The sequence below is a fragment of the Rhea pennata genome, chromosome 1, assembly GCF_028389875.1.
Source record: "Rhea pennata isolate bPtePen1 chromosome 1, bPtePen1.pri, whole genome shotgun sequence".
In the NCBI taxonomy this organism is placed as follows: domain Eukaryota; kingdom Metazoa; phylum Chordata; class Aves; order Rheiformes; family Rheidae; genus Rhea; species Rhea pennata.
In genome coordinates this window covers 86,733,653-86,753,822 of record NC_084663.1, presented here as the reverse complement: position 1 = coordinate 86,753,822, position 20,170 = coordinate 86,733,653, and the positions used below count along the sequence as shown (strand labels likewise).

The 20,170-nt window shown below is 36.9% G+C and overlaps 1 protein-coding gene across 1 annotated transcript in view; it reads right to left on the bottom strand.

Annotated features, from left to right (window-relative positions):
• Nucleotides 1-20,170, bottom strand: part of KPNA1 (karyopherin subunit alpha 1) — a 61,454-nt gene that overhangs the window by 15,985 nt on the left and 25,299 nt on the right. The window contains exons 7-11 of the mRNA XM_062594675.1: nucleotides 14,642-14,730; nucleotides 12,806-12,905; nucleotides 12,074-12,237; nucleotides 10,372-10,450; nucleotides 8,151-8,276 (exon numbers count right to left, since the gene is read on the bottom strand). Coding sequence (XP_062450659.1) covers nucleotides 8,151-8,276; nucleotides 10,372-10,450; nucleotides 12,074-12,237; nucleotides 12,806-12,905; nucleotides 14,642-14,730 — 558 coding nt within the window. The remainder of the gene's footprint in view (nucleotides 1-8,150; nucleotides 8,277-10,371; nucleotides 10,451-12,073; nucleotides 12,238-12,805; nucleotides 12,906-14,641; nucleotides 14,731-20,170) is intronic.

Genomic DNA, 20,170 nt, shown 5'->3' with positions numbered 1-20,170 from the left:
CACCAGCTCCTACTATATCCTCTTACAATGAGTCTGCATACCCATCAGTAATTTCCATTACATACCCAATGGGAGATTTATACTAGAACTAGAATGAGGATTTCTTTTTTGTCTTTCATCACATTCCTGTTGATTTCTAATACTTAAAGTTGTTTTTAGGCTGCTAGGAGGCGCTAAGCCAACATATTCAAAATACTTGTAATACCTAAATCTCTTTACTACGTAACAGCTAATCCACAGCATGTCTGTTAATACATGAAGTTATTTCTTCCCTGAAATTTCTCCCCGAACTCCATCCTTTCACATTTGTCTGAATTGAATTCCACCTTGAACTATAATGCTTGGAATCTCACATAGTCCTTCAGCAAATCTGTCCCTCATTTTTCAATGCTGAATACCTTAAAATCATCAGCAAACTTTGTCCTGCTCTCCCCCAACAAAAGATTCAGCCCTTTTCCTCCCCTATATTATTAATATGTGAAGGACTCCTGTGTGGTTCTCCCCACAATTGGGAAACTGATCTTTTATTCCCACTATATGTTTCAGATATCTTCATCATTTATTTGCAAGAGGACTTCTCTTTCTATTCCACTTCTCACTACAACACACTTCCTTTTTTTGATGAAAACTTCCTGGAAATTCATATAGCCTGTATGTACAGGATTTCCTTTGCTAAGATGCTCAGTAGCCTTTCAAAGTACTCAAGAACATCTGTGAAGTATGATTTTCCTCCAGAAAAGCTGTGCAGACTTTCGTAACTTGTCTATTAATCTGTCTCTACTAACTTTTTTCCTATCAGATTTTATCACATCAGTAACGACTTTCTGCATCCCCCGAAACCCTCTGGAAATGTTACCATCACAACTGCTACCTTCTATTCTCCGATATAAAAAATGGGGGCGTATCAGAGTTCTGCTATTCTGGATGTAAGAGCCTTTAGAAATCCTGGATGAACACCATTCAAGTTTGTTACTGTTCTGTTCATTTGTTCTAAAATTTCTTCTGTCTGACACTTCAAGTTAAGATAAATCATCCTACCCATCTTTTGTAAGAAGAGTAGTGGAATGGAAGTTTTCCAGTCTCCTACCCTGTGAGCACTGGGACAAGGAATACTATTTAGCATTTCTTGTTGGAACCCTCTTTTTACAAGGTGAGCCTCAGATGCTTTAGAAGGGTTCCAAAGTCTTAAAATGAGTTTGAGAAAAGATTTCTGTATTTTCCATAGGTTGTTTCCCAAAAACCCTGAATTCTTCTTACTATATTTTTATACTGTTTGCCACATTTTATGCTGCTACCTGTTTTTTTGATTTGGACATAACTCCAAGTTTTTGGAGGCTATTTTACCTAGCCAACATTACTGTTTACAAATGAAAGCTTTTTTGTGGACTTCTCTCTCTTTTTTTATTTTTTTTTAATAGAAAACATTCGTTTGCTTTGACTCTGCAAGAGGGTTGTCTACATCTTGGAAACATTGTATCTTTTTTATTAAGCGTCTTCATTTTACAGTATTTGATTTTGAAAATGGAGCTAAATAAAAGTGAATTTTCTGAAGTTTATTACATCTGCAATGATGCTAAATGTAAATAGATTATAGTCAATATTAGGGAACAGCTCTTCAGTAATTATTACATAATGGCTGAGGTTGGAAGGGACCTCTGGAGATCATCTAGTCCAATTCCCCTGTTTAAGCAGGGTCACCCAGCAGGGTCAACATTGCCCAGGACACTGTCTAGTTGTTTTCTGACTGGCTCCAAGAACAGAGACTCCACAACTTCTCTGGACAACCTCTTCCAGTGCTCTGTCACTCTCACAGTGAAGTTCTTCATTATATTCAGGTGGAACTTCCTGCGCTTTAGTTTGTGCCCACTGCTTCTCATCCTCTTGCTGGGCACAACTGAAGAAGGTCTGGCCCCATCCTCTTGACACCCTCCCTTAAAATATTTATATACACTGACAAGATCACCTCTCAGACTTCTCTTCCCCAGGCTGAAGAGGCCCAGCTCTCGCAGCTGTTCCTCAGAGGGCAGGTGCTCCAGTCCTCTGATCATCCTCACAGCCCTATGCTGGACTCTCTCCAGTAGTTCCATGTCTCTCTCGTACTGGGGAGCCCAGAACTGGACACAGTACTCAAGATGAGGCCTCACCAGGGCTGAGTAGAGGAGCAGGATCACCTCCCTTGACCTGCTGGCAACACTCTTCCGAATGCAGCCCAAGATACCGTTGGCCTTCGTGGCCACAAGGGCACATTACTGGTTCATGGTCAACTTGCTGTCCACCAGGACCTCCAAGCCCTTCTCTGCAGAGCTGCTTTCCAGCAGGTCAGCCCCCAACCTGTAGTGATGCATGGGGTTATTCCTCCCTAGGTGCAGGGAGGAATCTCCTGATCACCATGACCTTTCAGAGAGGATTGAGAGTGGCCTTGCAATGACATCTTAAATCAGTATTATGTGCTGTCCCCTACTAAGTTAATTTGCTGCTTCTCCTTCAATTTCCTTGACTAGTGTTTCCACAAAGTCACTCACAGTGACTGTACATGTAAAAATTAAGTCTCAGCATCATGTGTCTACATACTATTCATCATATATATGTGAAAACTACTGAAGATTTACAGCCTCATTGTGTCTTTCTGCTCTCACAAGCTTTCTCATTGCCTTTAGCAAGTCAAGATTACAGTCATCATCCTAGCTGACAGCTATTAGCATAGCCCTACTACTACATTTTTCTCCTTCAGGTCTGAAATTTCAGTTCATACAGATTCTTGGTAAAGGTTTTCATATAAGATAAAGGAATTAAAGCTCTGCTGCCCTCAATATGGTACGATGTATGGGATCCACCAAATGCAGAAACCTGAAAACAGATTTTGCATGTAAACACATGCTTAAATTTTAGATTTTTATTTTAAAGTTCTGTTGCCACAAACAGCACATGAAGATTTTAGATCACTGATATAAACTATGGCACGAACCAAATGCATTTTATATTTCAATGATTTGATATGCAGTTTGCTTACGTATACTACAGCTCAGTGCATGCATCTTGACACTCCTTTTCCAGCTTCCTAACCTTACCATGGCCTGTTGAAAAGAGGCTCTGAAAATTCATAGTTTGTATCTTTACCTCAAGCTACTAAAAAAGCATTTCATTCGAGAGGTTTCAGTGATAAGCAGCATAGCATTTTCTACACTTGCCCATGTCCTATTTCAGCAAGGATAAGAAATTAAAGGAGGAAAAACAGGGCACAGATCATGTTGCTACTGTGTCTGGCTGTACTCAGGTTTCCAGATGTGTTTGTGAAAATGTAAGGTATACCAAAAAAATAAGCAGTAGGTTTCTTAACCTATCGAAAGCAGCAAACTCCTGTGATTTCTTCACTGTCAGATAGGGAAGACAGTACCTGGTGTACTGCCTTTTTTAACTTTTCAACAGTTTGCAAAGTCAGACACAGAACATTATCTGAGGCATGTGATAGCCTTTCATACCCTTCAGAAGGGTCGGCAGTCAGGATTTAGCTTCAGTTGTGCAGTTCTCCTTCTGATTCCCAGGAAGATGGAGTTCCCCTTCTCCCTGACTGGGGAAGCTATCCACTGAAGTACAGCAAAGCTGTATACAAACTAGGAAATTAACAAACAAAAACTATACTTAGTGACAATCATGACTGCATCAGGAGATACACATCCAACCCAACCCTTAAAAGCACAGAAATAAAGAGGGGAAAGACTGCCGTATTCCACCACACTTTTCTGTTGCCTAGTTCTGTTGAGATCACACACTAAAAGGCTTTCACTTCCACCTTTGGTCGGGGGTGGGGGGAACTAATAATCTCCTGTACTTCAATATTATCTCAAAGAAATTTCAGCACTTATTTTCACACATTTCATGCATGTCAATTTATATTGCTTTAATACTTGAAAGAGTTCATTTGATTGTGTTTGAATGCAATTTTAATGGTGATATGCTGCTGTCTTATCTTTTAGAAATGGCAGTGAAAGCCTTTGAAGTGTGCTACCAAACAGCACCGTCGGCAAAAAGTGGAAATGAATATAGAAGTCCTTCCCTCTAACTTTGTATTTCTATACTTTATAGTGGGTGGGCGGAGAGAGTATAACCCAATGCAATCTTAAACAACACTAAATATAGTTCTGTCTGTTAATATAGCTCAGGTAAAATACCTATTAGATTTACCAAAATACTTAATTTTTAACTTGGCATGCAGAAGTGATAGCTAGATTACAGCTTGAGCACTACCAAAAGTTTCCATAGGTTTCTAAAATGCTGACTATTCTGCAGTAATGGCTCACCAGTTAAATCTGCTGGTAACTTGCAATAATGTGGTTTACTATGCAATGAAGTTATTCAACTTTCAGGAAAAAAATATCATGGGCTGAAAATATTCTAGTCTGATTCCTGGCTAAGGATTGTGTATGTTCAAAATCTGATTAACACTGTTACTGGAATGGATCTGGCTACAGTCTGTACCCTCTAGAAGGGTAGAATTACTACCAAGTAATTTGGAGGGACTGGGGAAGAAAGCGGGGGAAAATGATTTAATTTAGAGCTGAATCTAGTATTTTAGAATTCTTTCTGTAAGAAAGACCAAGTCTCAAGACAATATTTTAATTCATTACAATATGTAAGGATTTATTTGAAATTCATTGAGAAAAGGAAAAAAAAATACCCATGAATGAGATGGGTTCATCTATGAACTCAAATAAGCCAGATATTCTTCAGAGATGTGAATTCTCTCTCACAGCTACAGAAAACAGACCAAGCTTTTATTCTCCATTTTGGCTTATGATCATCTTCAAGAAGCATTTTCCAACTTCAGAAAATTTTAAACTGTTTTCAGCTCAAATATTTGCAATGATTTTGACATTAATTAGGAGCTAGCTGAAGGAACACCTCAGAGAAGCAATTTTATGTGAAAAGTAGACCTAGCAGCTCTGGAGCTGAAAGGAGGATTCATCACACCTTGTACTTCACATAACAAAAATCTCCAGGCTGTGACTAGAGACTAAAGACTTAGAGCCTCTCTGGAATTTTACATCTGTGATGCAACTTTCCCTTCAGCATATAATCATTGCAATTACATCTGTAATTGTCGATTTCTACTTCCAAGAAGCAGTGTCCTCAAGATTTCCAATCTCTTGAATGTCCTTTACTTCTCAACTTTCCCCTAACAGGTCTCCCTCTGTAGTTCAAAAATCTAAGCTTCATGATGGACATGATTTGCAAAATGTCATAATTACCAAGATATCTATCTCCTGCTCAGGATCAGAGGTGTTTAAAGGGGGGTGGGGGGGGGGGGCAGCAAAAAATCCCCTCAGGTTTATAGCTGTCAGTTTAAATTGAACTGGGTATACACTTAGGATAGTTAATGTTTCACTATAACTACACACGCATAGCAAGGAGTCCAAATACAGCTCATTACTCTGAATTAGGTATCAGTGGTTCTCAGGTGAGGAACTTCTACAGTTTTCACTTTAAAAAAAGCTTCTTCTCACATTTTTTCCCAGACTTGAATGTAAACATTCATCAACAGGCTTCCAACCTTGTCTGTGACATATCCTAAGGCAGCTGGTTTACACTCAACTCTAATTCTAAATGTATTTTTTCAATTTCGTTGACACTATCTTTTTTCCTGATGCACAAACCCAGAAAAAGAAATCTTCTGCCCAGACAGCCACCACAACTCTAAAGGATCACCTGCTACAGTTAAGGTGTGATATCAATGGCTCACAGCATTCATGCTCATCTCTCTGCCTTGTACCTCCTCCTTTCCAAGTCATAAAGCAGTTCAAATCTGTTCTCAGTACAAAAAAAAGGTTGATCTAAAACTGGTGGTAAGACACTCTGAAACCTTTAAAAACTGCTAAAAAATCATATGCCCACTTATACCTAACAATTTTATTTAGCAAGATTAGACAAGTTTTGCTAACATTTGTCAAAGGAGAGGCTACTTTATTCCCTCGTTTTCAAATAAAAATGGGACAATAATTTAGAAAACATAGGCTTATCAAGGCTGTAGTTAGATGATCCACTTAAAGCCTCAATTTTAAAGGCTAAAAATATTGTGTAAGCAAGGATAGGCACTTATTCCTTCACTTGAATATGATGGCATGGTACAATGAATAGGATGACATGGTACAATGAATACTTATGTTCAAGTCACAAAAGGGAATATTCTGTTGAAATAGTTTCTAGGTGTATTAGAATCTAAATTATCTCTAGGATCCCTCACAATTATATCTTCAGTAATTCAAGAATATGAAAACAGAGAAACTGACATTTTGAAAAGCTGTACTAATCACGAATTTCACTTTCTATTGCTTCTTCAGATATTTATCACCTAATGGAATGATTTCTAGGAATATCCTCCTGATTTTCTCAAGCATTTCTTTTTCTGAGGCTGCAACATTCCTACATGATTGCATCTCCTAAAGTCTCTCTCAGACTTGGAGAAACATAAAATTAAAACACGGATTGGAGCAGACTGTTCCCCAGAAACTACTCTCTTATGCTTCCCAAGAAAAGCAGCAAATGGCTTCTAAATAGAAGCTCGGGGGAGCAGCAGTTTCTAAGGTAGTAACTGTAAGGATAAGGAAGCCAAAAGATTTTCACTGCAAGACAAGTAAAGACAAATATTTTTACCTTACTACAAGTGGTCATGGCTACTCTACATACTGTCTTACACTGCTGATTGTACAGCAATCACACTTGCTGGTACAGGTTAAAACAGGGATAACACTGGCTGATTTTATATAGGACTTTTTCTTGTACATTCAGCTATTCGAGAGATCTAACAAATCACAATAAAATCAGAACCAAAATTCTCAGACCTGTACTCAGGTTAGGATAAGTGATCACATCCTTCTGTGTCTGACAAAAACATGACTTCTGCCGGTATGATCTTCACTAAGATCTTTAGCGAAAGATGGAGCAAATATAACTCCTAACTTCGTTAGGAGTACTAACGAAGGTTTCTTTGGCCTCAGTTCCACTTTCATCATAATCACATCCTTACATCAGATGAGAAAGACCTACACAGTTTTCCACCTTTATAAGTTTTTGTCTTCTTGTCTATTCACTTTCTAACATGTTCATCTCTGAAACCAGTTGAACATTCATGTTTAACTCCAGGAAGCTTATCAAAGACTGAGTTATCTTCCTCAAAAGATTTCATTTAATTTCCCAGTCTTTGAGATGTGGACAGAGATCTCACTAGAAGTATTAAGACATTATGCTGTCCTTTCAGCAGCTAAACGTTCTTCATAAGGGAGAAAGTATAACTGAAAGACTGTAAATACCACCTGCAAAGCATGTAATAAACATTTTCCTCAGAAAAAGTGTTTTTTCTTTTTCCTTTTTTTTTTTATACAATCTCCTACAAGCTATCTGCAAGAAGAGATGTAATCCTATCACTTATCTCTTAGTGGAAGACAGTTAACCATTTCATGTGAATTCTCACCATACAGAGCAAATAATCCACAGCCAACAGGTGAGGACTAGCAGATATCAGACTGGCTTCAAAGGAAAAGGATACAGAAGAAAGAAGTACTCCTTGGCCATCTTTGCCAATGTATTAGGGACTTAGCTTACTTTCTGTGTGAGCATGTATTGTTTCTGCCTGGTTACTAATGAGTGAGAAGAATATTTCTAATGTCTAGTACTTCTACTATTGATTCATATTCATCAAAAAATAGATGCCTCCCATTAGACTTTCATCCTGGTTCTTCAAGCTCTGAAAGTAGTCCCTATATCCAGTGAGGGAGAAGAGCATTAAAAAATATATCTTTAGAAAAATTTAAATTTAATCTAGATGAAGAATCTTTAATTCAACTGTCTTGATGGGAATCTTGAATATTTATCAGCCTCATTTTGTCATTCTCTGGCATGACTGTCTCTTCCTCCTCATAATCTGCAGATATTTATAACCTTAAATAGATCTAACTTGCATTTGACAGATGACTGGGCCATTGAAACATCCTCAACATGCACAGGGCCTATAATATATTTCTGCTTAAAAGTATGTATTTTTGTGATTGTGTATACACACAAGCATGCCTTTCATAAACAAAAAACAGTGTGTCACCGGATGTGTGTTTCTTCTAGCCTGCAAGACAAAGATTATTGATCATAGTTGAAAAGGTTACCTGGATCTGGGCTCTGTTCCCAGCTGTTATATTAGATATTGTCCAGCACGCTTCCTTTTTGATAGATTCTTTTGGGCTGCTTAGCAAGTGCAGTAAACTCTGCAGGGCTGAACAATTCAGAATTACCTGTGTACATAGGAAAAACAATCTTAGACTAAATTCAGAATAGTAAATCACCTGGAATAAGGAACAGTGTTGCCAATAATTAAAGCATCTCCCAACAGATGAACCCTAAAAATTAAAAAATAAGCAAATAAAAATGAACAATAAATAACAAAAAACAATAAGAGATCCACAGTGCAAGAACTAAGAAATACATGCCTTTTTTATACAGGAAAGTTAGTGAGCAAAATAATTGAGCAAGTAGGTCAGGGCTTATGCCTTCACTGTATTTTAAGTGTCACCTGAACAGAACAGGATGCTAGGTCCACTACAATCACACAAAAATAAGTTGGGAAGATTTTCCTGTATTGTCTTCCATATTTTGGTATACCTAGAAGCTCTAAATACTTCTGCTTCCTACATCAGCTGGCATGGAGGGCAGATTGCTGCCAGTGTTGCACCCAATGACAGAACAGAACAGCAGAAATGTTGTGGGAAAACCTGCATTTGCAAAATCAAATTTTAAGTGCCCTGAAAATACAAAAGAACACAGCCCAAAATATGTAACCAAACAGAATGCTTGATTCTGTAATGTTTGACAATGAAGGGCTTTTTGACCTCTCTGAAATGGAATAGCAAGATTCAATGACTGAATAATAAATAACAAAATTTAAATTAAGTTGCAAATTCCTACAAGTAAATCAAAAATATGAAGCGCTTAAAAACCAATAGTTTTGGAATTTGTAGACTGAATCTCCTTGCTTAGCTCTCTCCTCCTCCTTGGCTCTCCACATAGCTCTAAGAACTTTTTGCTCCAAGTTAGAATTACAAAAATATACACACACACACACACACACATATATATATATATATGTGATACGGGCTTTTTTAATCAGTTGTGCATTGGGGATAGATTTCTTTTTCCCTTCAAACATCCTGTCTACATTTCTGGCCATCTTCAAACATTAGCTGTCAATAGTTGAATATGAGATATTAAGCAAAGGCAGGTTTGCATTCTAAAGCTGTGCAGAACACTTTTCAGGCACTTGGCTTGTATCTTGCTTCCATGCTCAGACTGACTTAAAGTTGGGTCCTTCCTGCTCCCTCCCAGATCTAAGGATATTTTTAAATATGCATTCTGCCTCATCCCTCTTTAGCATATGGCATAGCCTGATAGCCTTGCAGACAAACTATCTTATTTAGCAAGTTCTCTAAAATTTTAGGAATGCTAATGGCACAATACGCTTTAAAAATTACGTGCAGCAGAAAAGTCAAAATAATTTGTTGAACTGAAATCTAAGATTTATGTAGTATTTAATGACCTGCAATACACATGATTTAGTGAGCTTGCGCAGCTCTATCTTTAATGAAACTATGAAACCACAAAATGCACATCTAAATCATTCTTATGACTGATTTGTGAAACAAAAAACAGTGAGAAAATACAAGCAAGCTCACACAAGTCAGCTATAAAACAAACATAAGTCACAAAATTACGCAAAATCTAGTACACTAGTGGTAAGATAGCTAAACAGTGTCTTGCTGCTGCTAACTCATCATTGTCTCCAGTTTCATTATCAAGCCTACCAAGCAGCAGATGACAATCTAATGTTAGGAAAATGAGGCATCAGGTTCCTACTTCCCAGTTGAATTCCAAACAAGTGGGAGCCATTGCTTCTTCCTGATGCTCCTCCAAGCACATGCCCATACTCTGCTACATGACATCCAAATCTGACCAGATATTCTTTTTGGCACTTTCATCATAGACTGCCAACAGCATGAAAGGTGATAGGCCTTCAATGGCTCTAATATGACACATCATTCAACATAAAACTCAGCTTAACAGGCAGACTTGCATTAAAGAAAACAAAAAAAAAGAAAACAAAAAAAAAAAAAAAAAAAAAACGCTTGAAGGGTACTGCATAGCTATGCAAGAACCCCAGACAGGGCTGCAGCAGTTTAGGACTGAAGAGGAAAACTAAGAAAATCACCCTATTTTTTGAGGCAACGAGTGTCATCAATCTTTAAAGCTCCAAAAGGAACAAATGGAGATGCTTGTCTGTAAGTTACCACAATTAAGAGAAAGATAATCAGTAGTACAATACCAGCAAATCTATACCTGGGTCTGGATATCATCTCCTGTTACAATGTTCCCGACAGCTCGTAAGGCAGGAGATACAACTTTGTAGTCGCTGTGCCTAAAATTATCAAACAAAAATTTAATGTTAACCATCCTAAAGCATCTCCATCTTTACCTCCTCAGAGAGGGAACATTAGCCAGGGAAAAATCTCCCTGCTAAATCTGACTCAACTCTGACAATCAGACACAAAACATCCTTTAATTTTATGCTAATGGTAACTTTCTAAGGCTTTTGAATATTTGGGACCTTAGATATTGTTCATCAGCAAGAAAAAACTGAAATATGGGATTAGAAAAGATTTAGAGTACCTCATTTTAATAATCAACAAGTACTTTAAAAAGTGCCCTCTTCTACAAGAATTAAGTATTTAAAACCACTTTGTTGACTTGGGACCTCAACAGCAATCCAAAATCTTGCATTGTATTCTTAGGGTATATTGTTTGACATTAAGAGCTTTTTCCAATAGAAAATATCAAATCCATCAAGATTCTCCTAAATTTCAAATGAGTTTCTACTTCTCAGCACTCTAAGCTTGAAGAATTCCTTCCACAATGCAGGGTATTTAAACGCAAGGTGGCTAACATATGTTCCTTGGTATAGATTTTATATATATAAGGCTAATATGACAGTTAAAACAAACTGTCAATCTGTCATTAAATACCTCATTTCAGAAAGAATGTTTCTGGGAGAGCATAACAAAAAAAAAAAAAAAAAAAACCCTTCAGTAAGCTTCACTAAAACTAAAGTTTCAGCTGAACATTTACCTCTTAGAAATATAAGTTTGCACTTAAAAATGCTTCAACATACACAACTACAATACTACAAATATTAACTTATAATCCAATTTTTCAAATTTACTTAGCATCTATTACTGATAAGACAGTAGAAGCATCTTTGGGAGAAAAAAAATAATCAGCTTTAAGTATGAAACAGACAAAACTGCGTAAAATGCAAATACACGGGCAGTGAGCGAGAGGAACACAGACATCAGTGCTGTGTTTACCTTAACCATGTCCCCATATAACAGTTTAATCATCATCTGTCATCATATGCATCCCCCCATCATCATCATGAACACCAGCATTGGAATAAACATACCTTTAAGAAGGGTGAAAAAAGATATTTTTTTAATGAAATGAAAATAATTCTTCATAAAAAGATACCTTAGTTAATACATTCTATTTGTTAATCTAATATCAGATTTTATTGACCAATGCAGGTTTGCACTGAAATAGTCCTCTACAATAGAGGTTTAGGAAATTATTTGTATTCAATGTCCCTGATGTCAATTCTAATAAATTTTACTATTTGTTAAATTTGTATCTTTGATATAATTTGGAAATTTCATTAGTAGGTAATTATAACGTAATAATTATGACACGGGCCTTAATAGGGCAGGGAAAATTTCAGTATATTTTTTTTTTCCATTTTTACAAAAATATAGCTATTAGACATAGCGGGGAAAACCTCTTAAAGAACAAAATTAGTACAAGAGAAGTTACGTTGTTTCTCTTACTCATGACAAAGAGAAGCTTAGAGATGGGTAAAATTAAAAAACTCAAATCTTGCTTTTTAGAAATTATTAAATTTCAGGTTAAATTTACCTAAGCTTTCTGTTGTAGGAACCTTGACTTTAAGGAAAAGAGTGAATAATACATTTGCTTAGTATGAGTTTCTTACATCAGCAATTCCACAAGTCTTCTGCACACTCCTGCATCAATCACAGCCTGGATTTTATCATTGGGGCCATCAGACAAATAGGACAAAGCCCAGCAGGCATCAGCTAATACATCTGTATCATTGACAAAGAGCAGCCAGGAAAGCACACTAAGACAAGGTGAAACCTGCGAGACATTAAAAAGAGATGTATACACTGTGCAATTAAAAGAGTCACAAGATCTACTGATGTATCAATTAATTCTGCATATGACAATATAGGGCAATGCACTGGCAACTCAGGCTGGAATACTCAGAAAATTTCACTTAGGTAGCACTTATGTGCAGGGCTGTAGCTACACAGGTACAGAGGAGCAAGTCAGCAGAAGAGCACATACAGGAATTCTTCAGCTTCTACAGTACAACATCTGGCAACAGCTAAGATGTGCCATACTTTGCATTAAAGCAACAAAATTACAGTTTTGTTCTCCTATGGGAAGGGCATCTCCAGTACAGGAATAATAGCAAATAGCTAGGAGGCAATATCAGACTCTCAAAGCAGTGGTTGTAAATGTCTGCCCAAAGGACTAAATATATTCACAAACTTAATTTGTAAAATGCCATTATATTGGCTCAGAGATAAATTCTGAAAAGTGAAATATATCTACTGTTTAGTTTGAGCTTCATTACTCCCCTCTTACTGCTTATTTGGATATCACCATCACCCCAGTGCATTGCCTTTCAAACATGTCTTACCTTGGCAAAATCTGGAGGAGGATTCTTCCCTCTGCAGAGGTTGGATAGAGCCCATACAGCATTTCGGGTCATAGTGAGACGATTCTGTTTTGAAAGCAGTCTAAAACCAAAACAAAGGACCTTTGCTTTATAACTTAAAGCAAGGCTCTCTGGAGGGGTCATTTATCAACTGCATGAATCATCAAACTAAACTCAGGCTCATGTTTTAATTGACATCAGGTGAAAATACGCTAGAAGTTTTTCGGTAAAAACAAATTCCAAGGAAAATCATCCTCAGTGGCTGGATACTAACATTTAGGCTAGATACACACTAGCACTCTGATTAGAACAGTAATTGTCATACTCCAAACGAGTGTGCATTTAATTGCTCAGACACTGACATGGCAGATTAACAGTTCAAAGGCACAGGAATTGTGACAAAAATCACTATAAATGAAAGGATGTTCTTGAAATGATGCAAGCAGTTTTGGAGAATACTCTTTTCACTGAACAGTCATCTTTTGTATCAAAGTCTCAGTCTGTCAGCATCACTCAACCTTATACTTTTGTATACAAATTTATTAGGGAAAGAGAACAAAACTTTTCCTTTACAAAACAAAGAACACATATAACCAGGACTAGGGCTTTCAAATAAAGACTATCACTTATCTCACTACAATTATAGTCTAGATACCACTGTATCCAAAAATCAATGCTAGCACTGACAAAGATATCTATGCAAAGATTTCTATTCTAGTTAATTAAGTCAAACACAGGCTGAAGCCTCTAAATGACGCATGTTCCTGAAAGCTTAGAAATGACAAGCTGCAGCATTCTTTGGCCAAAGAGGAATGCAGTAAGGCAGGATCTCTTTTTTCCACAACTGTAACAAGTCCGAAGTTTATTTTTCTCGGACCCCTCCCTCACTGTAGCAATGGTGTTAGGTGAGCAGTGGAGAACTTCACCACTGCAAAAGGAGTTTGCAAAGGACAGTGACTGAATAATAATACTAGCTTGGACACGATTATGTGAGGTGGTGTCACCGTTTCAGCAGTAATAATGAGTAGGTCCAGCAGAAGACCATAAAGACAGTTAGGGGGCTGGAGCAAGTGACAAACAAGGAGAGGTTAAACCTAGATTTCTTCAGCCTTAAAAATAGGCTACGTAAGATGAGAGATTTAATAGTTGTCAACAACACTTTAACAGGAAGATACAGAAAAAAATGAACCCAGACACTTCTCAAAGGTGTGCAGTTACAGGATAAGAGGCCACTGACACAAGTTAAAACACAAGAAATTCTGATCAGGTATCAGAATTTTCTTTTTCACTGTGCAATAGTCAAATATTGGAATAGCTTGCCCAGAACAGTTATGAAATCTCTGCCCTTGAACATTTCAAATTTGACTGGATAAGTACTTCAGCAACCTAATCTGATCTCATGTGCTTTAAATAGAGGGTTGGATTAGATGACCTCCAGAGGCCCCTCCCAATCTCAAATATTCCACAATTCTATGAAAGGCTCAGACATTCACCCATCACGTAGACTAAAATGGGTCTGATTTAGCTATTTCTACATTTTAGCTCCAAAAAGTAGCTCAGAGGGCCCCATATAAAGTCTGCTTGGACCACAGTAAAAATAGTCATCGTCTTTCAAGGGAAACAAACTGCACAAGTCAAATTAACTTACAAGCACCAACTTTCATCAGTTTACAAATTGCAGCCAAAATTATATACCTAATCTCACTGCATATTGTATACACTGAGTTTTCAATAGTCTTATGTTAGCTGTAGCTTTTTATATTCAGTCTTAACAGACATTTGAGCAAAATGTTGAAGAACCTACTAAAACAGACTTACTGCAATAAAGGGGGCAGGATATTACAGTCCAATACATAGTCTCTGCACATAGTGCTGTCTCCAGCAATGTTGCCAAGAGCCCATACTGCCTGCAATGAAAAACACAAGAGTGATTGCTTTTATTCTTACAATGCATCCAGTTTAATACATGTATTAGAGTAGGATACACTCTACTCTCCCCGTTAGGTCCTGGGCAACGTACAAAAGGGGAACATATTCTGGTTGAGAGTTATATATACACAGTCAAGCTCACTACACTGTTCAGGAATATTTACACAGAACTAAAATGAGTACCAAAAATGGAGGTGTTTGTAAAGATTCCTGCAGGAAGACAAAACCTTGCTTTGCCTGCAGTATGAGAGACCAGCTTATCTCCTCCGGCTACACACCATCGGGTTCAGAGCTGGTTCAAGTCCAGATGGTTCAGAGCACAGGTCAAGCAAGCTCATATTCACCCCCAAAAATTTGTGTATAACACTCCATATTAGTATTTCCTAAGAAAACATAGAAACATGCATTGTTTATAATTCAGTCATATTAGGAATGCTGACAGTAGTTTCATCAAGAAAGTTGAAAATTAAATCTAAATGTAAGGTAAATCAACATTCAAACTTGAAGAGCTCAAGTAGGCACCGGCATATATGCTTTAAGAGAACACAATGCAAGACAGAACCAGTGTTGACTATGAGACCTGCGCATGACAAAATACAAGGACACATATTTCCTCCCTCAGGCACTCGTGTTACAGTAACTCCTCACTTTGAGAAATAAGATCTAAAATACCAGAAGACAGTTAAAGAAGCATGAAATCCATCTCTTGTAAAATAAGAACAAAAGAATTCATTGGTTTTGATTTATGCATGTGTCAAATGGTCTTTTTAATATTGTTGTTCACTAGCATCAGAGCTATAACTGAAAAAGAATTCATCTATAGTAAGTATAAAAGTCAGTTTTATGAACTTCATGTGATTTACAGATTTTTTTTTCACATAAAGAAGTGTATGGAACTCACACATGCTATTTATTCTACATTTGCAAAGGTCAGTGTGTCATACCAAACAAAAACTATATCTGTATAGACTATATATATATATATATATATATATATATATATATACACACATACACACACTCACATATGTATGTATATGTACATACACACACACTTCTTATATCAGTCTACACAACCACTGGAAATACTTGCAATATTGCATGTGGCTTCAGGATAAAAGCAATCCTGTTTATCATGGACAAAAGCAGAATGCCTTCCCCAAATTTCTCTTCAGTTAAAACAATTCCAATAGCCAGAATTATCATCTCCTGTATTTTTCAGCTATTCATTGTGAGGACTGTATTTTCAACAAAATGCATAACTGCATAAGTATTTCTTCAAAATATTATTAAAAAAATTCCTCTGTAAAACTAATATAGCTGCAAGATCAGACAACAAAATGTGAACAGATGTCAGCTAGAGCTAGTGTGTGCGAGAGTGCTAGCGCTTGCTTTCATGCTCTCTCTCTCCATACACACACACACACACAAATATTGGAAGTCCTCAAATGGCAAGTTGTTAGATACTAGAAGACTATTCTGGAGGTGTAGAAGTTTGCTTCATACTCCTATTCTTCTCCAGGCATATATTCTTCTGGAGTGTCCCCGCATAAACTGATCTCGAATAATACAACTTTTTTTATTTCAAGTTTTACATTTTAAAATAGTTGACAACAGTTTGTCTGAAATAAAAGTATTATGCTGGGTCTGTCAGCTTCACAGACTCCTGACCACAAATGCAAGACCTCAGTTGGTTCTGTATCAACTTGTGGATCTAAGCATAAATGTTTAGAGGGCAAGAGGAGTCAATTTGCAATAATTTCCTTTTTTTTGGATGTGCTGGTAACTTTGTACAAAGATACAGTCTTGCTATTTGGACACCCTTGGGCATATTAGGGCACTCCTGGAGTCTCTGTTTCACTGAACTGCGGACTTCATTTCTTTCTGCCTTTATAGTAATTCCTATTGTTAGGGTTGACAACACCGATAATCACTTAATCCAAGCATCTTTTCTGACTCTGAAAGGCAAAGTGGTTTTGCAACAGCACACCTCACATCAGAAAGTCTGACCAGAGAAATCAAATAGCATCTCTTCCGTGACCTACAAAATAAAGGGCAAAAAAAAAGCAGCAGTCTGGCTGAACTGTTTGACATCACAGGGTCTGATAACAGAGAACCTTGCAAGAAATTCTTTACAAGCTGCAAAGAAACTAAAATATCTTTAGTAAAAATACACAGACTTTAGTTCAACGAGGAAAATATTTTTCCTTGAAGAATTATCTCAGTTCTTTCAATAAACACAGAACACAACTGATTTAAATTCTTCTCATTAGACACTGCTGCAAACATAATGCTTCCTCATCCTTCCCACAGAGGACATGTAAACAGTGACATGTGTTTTTAGTTTTCTTGTCTGAAAAATGTTCAAAAATTTCCACTGTTTTCTTCTGGTCAATCTTCAAGATGCCAGTGGTTCACTTGCCATAACAGACATTTTGACACAATTTTAAACATCCCAAATATTTTTATCTTCTTTTCTAACAGTTTTTAGAAGTAAAGGGATATTTAATTTCAGTAAGTTTCAAAAGGTATTTTATGAAATTAATAAAGAATTCAACATCACTACTTCTGCTGGATTTCCAATATCCACATTCATACCTTAAGATGAAAAGAGCATAAGATTTTAAGAATTGTACTCTGCATTTTTAATCAAAGATCTTAGGTAGCAAAGTTGCACGTAAGCCGAAAATGCAAATGCTGCCTTGTCAATTGACATCATACTTTTCTGTACATCTCTATAGATGTGCATTTATTGCCAAATGCAGGATTAGGGATTGTTGAAGCTTTCCAAATTGTTTTTCATATTATTGTGAGAAAATACACATATATGCCATATATATTTCGACAGGTCTTGTGATATTTAAACCAAGTGCTAAACCAACCACTAATAGTACAAAACGTCTGTGCCTCTCAGTGGAGAAGAAACATTATGAAATGCAAATCAATTTTTTTTTCACCTCTGGTTGTTAACCTGGGAAATGGATCTAATGTTGCAGTGAAGACTATGAAAATTAGCTTGCATAATGGGGAAAACAGACATTCAGATTCTTAGGAGATTATTTCAACTATGCCCCAAAACAGAAAATAACTTTTCTTTCAGTGGATGGAGTGATGAGACTTTCTCTTTACCTGCATTTCATTCACTCTGATAAAGCATCCTCAACTTGTGCCTCAACTGTTTTTTCCTGATTTTAATGACTAAGGCCTAGTCAGCACAGACCATCAAAGAGAACCTAAGATACCAGATTCAGAAGCCACCTCTGTGACAGACAAAGAACAGTTACCAAAAGGCACACCAATACAGCTAGCATCAAGTGGAAACATACTGAAGGAAAACTAATAGGCAAGTGGAAATGCAAACCTCCACAAAGGAGGACAGGGCAGCTGAGGATCTTCCTGCCACCGGCTGTCCTTCAGCTGCAGAGTGCATTGACAAATGGCTGTCCTTGGTTTGGAGGCAAAAACCTTACCTGGCTTTTGAAGGAAATACCATCTCTGTTAAGGGAACCTGAGCTGACATGTGGGTTTTAAAGGGCACTCAGGGTAGAACTGCAGGAGACATTGCTGAAGCTACATCAATTGTAAACATTTTTCAAAGGGTTTTGATGGGTTCCTTTAATAGAAATCATTTAAGTTTAGCATTTCTAGATCTCCAGATATAGTCTTTTCTTCCAAAAAGTAAAAAAAACAGGTGAGGGACTGTCCTAACTCAGTTTCTTTGTCACAGAAAGAGTGATACACAATGCAAAGAATGAAATAGAAGAATTAAAGGATGGTAGAGCAATTGGATGTCAGCTTGCATAGCTTAATGGAAAGCAGCTCTTGTAAAAAGAAACAAGATATAATTTCATTAACATGTGTGGTTTAATAAAGGTAGTTATAAAGATTCCATCTCTCTGACTTTTATCAAACAGCTTACTTAATATCACACAACATTCAAATTAGCATATACAGAAAAAAACAGTGCAATACATTAGATTAGAACTCACTTATGAATTTGGAAAACAAAACAAACAAGAAAAGGACTGTTCAGTAGAGAATCATGATCAGATAAGATAAACTAGTTTCTGTTCCAGAGCTACTGCTATGAAAAGTCTGAAATGAAAGAAACTCGATGGTGGTAAAGATCCGTAGAAGACAAAAATAGCGAATAGTGATGAGTCAACATGATAATCAAAATAAAAATAACCAAAATAAAAATCATGAAAATTCTTCAATTTATTCTATGATGCATATTCAAAATGATATTAACAGTTCCAAAAAATTACTATCTCACTTAGCACACAGAATGGTTTATTAAATACAGCCTTCAGTATTTCTTTTTCTCTTCATCCTTCACTATACTGTTCTAGGAAAAGCTTAAAGCCTATTTACCCTTAACAAATAGGGTTTCTTCCCTGTATTTTTCCTAACTTCCTATGTCATAAATGTAGCAAGAGTTACTTGCAAGTAATAATCTTCACAGTACTATTCTGAGAGAAAATGAAGACCCATCATTTTAGAGAGGGAAAACCAAGTGAAGAAAATTATGGCTAATATGGCCAAATATCATCCAGTTTAGGCACTACAGCTTGAGATGCCCAGAAGCTGATCTTCTCAAAACATAGATTAACTGCTGAAGTCACTTGCAGAAGTGCTGAGTTGCTCACAACTACAAAATGAAACACAAATATTTCACACCGAGCATTCAAAAAAACCCACAGAGTAGCATCCACTTACCGAAACCTGGTATAAGCAAAATGCTCAGCATCAGACACTAAGTGGTAGATTTGGTTATCTCAGAAACCTGCAATTATCTTAATTGTAAGAATCTCTTCCTTTTTCTCCTTCACTCACTATACCACCTTCCAACTTCAACAAACAAGGTCACAGCACCACAAATGAAAGCCTCTTTTACTACCCACTGATTTGTTACTACAGCAACAATCTGTACAAGTATTGAATGAGACAAGGCTCTTCTGCAAAAATATTGTATCATTGTGTACTCAATTCTACCTTGTAGTGCAGAAACATGAGAGCCAAAACCTTTTGCATTTTTCATTTTCTTGCAGTAGATCTTAAGGTGAAGGGTTTGAGTTTTTTAAAGCTGTCAGGAAGAAGAAAATAAGAAAAAACAGAACTTCCTTCAAGTTGACCTGCAGCTGTAAGCAAGGCTGTAACCTGCAGCACAGAAACCATGCATGTAAAGGTGTGTATAATACTTTGCAATTGTACATCTTACTTCTTAAGCACCACTTCAAGAATTTGTTGCTGTTACAGACTTATTAATAACAGAGATCACTGATTCAGCACCTGAACTGCGTAGGAAAATATCTTCCGGTGTTTACAACCCACTCAGCCTGCCTACAATCTAAACTTTAACATGTCAGCAGTTTATTAGGAGACAGAGGAGGAGGGACAGAGATAAACTACTTAACT